The 718-nt window shown below is 65.9% G+C and overlaps 1 protein-coding gene across 1 annotated transcript in view; it reads right to left on the bottom strand.

Moving 5' to 3' along the window:
* Positions 1-479, bottom strand: part of LOC109935040 (RING1 and YY1-binding protein) — an 89,742-nt gene extending 89,263 nt beyond the window's left edge. The window contains exon 1 of the mRNA XM_048606362.1: positions 287-479. Within this exon, the coding sequence (XP_048462319.1) occupies positions 287-312 (26 nt within the window). The 5' untranslated portion in view covers positions 313-479. The remainder of the gene's footprint in view (positions 1-286) is intronic.
* Between the last annotated feature and the right edge of the window lie 239 nt (positions 480-718).

Raw genomic sequence — 718 nt, 5'->3', positions numbered from 1 at the left:
CACACACACACACACACACACACACACAGCCACCCCCCAACCCCCGGTCCCTTTCTTCCAGCCGGCGCCGCTGATCGCTTCCCCTCCCTGTGTCGTTCGAACACAGTCGGCGGCCCGTCCGCCATCGCTGCACGGTGAGTGAGCCCGGCCTGGCTCGGCCCCGCACAGGCCAGGCCAGGCCAGGCCAGCGACACTCGGGGCCGGAGGAGAGGCGCACGATCCCGCCGCCGTCACCAGCACCACCACCATTTAAAGGTCTTCCCTCAGCCGCCTCGAGCTCTCTCACCTGTTCGGGCTCTTCTTGTCCCCCATACCGCCTGGGAATCTATCCAGAAGGAGGGGAAACTGGAGCGAGAAGCTCCCCCGATGCAGCGGGGAGGGAGAGGGGGGAGGGGAGGGGGTGGGAGACGGGGACTAAAGCCGGAGCTGATCCGGAATCCGGAGCCCGGGCGAAACAGAGCCGCGACAGTCTGTGGCTCGAGCGCCAGCCTCCGCAGCGAGAGCGAGCGCCACACGTGACCGAGCAACCGCCAATCAGCCCGGCAGGAATTTAAAAAAACCGTTCAGTGCCGGGGAGGGGGAGAAAGAGAGCGGAGGGGGAAATAGGAGGAGGAGGGAGAACAGAACAGGAGGACAGGAGGAGGAGGGAAGGAGACGGGGGAGGGAAGGAGACGAGGGAGGGAAGGAGGGAAGGAGGGAAGGAGGGAGGGAGGGAAGG

The sequence above is a fragment of the Rhincodon typus genome, chromosome 16 (assembly GCF_021869965.1).
Source record: "Rhincodon typus isolate 14 chromosome 16, sRhiTyp1.1, whole genome shotgun sequence".
NCBI lineage: Eukaryota > Metazoa > Chordata > Chondrichthyes > Orectolobiformes > Rhincodontidae > Rhincodon > Rhincodon typus.
Note: the sequence above shows the minus strand (reverse complement) of the source record. Positions and strands in the feature narration are given on the sequence as shown.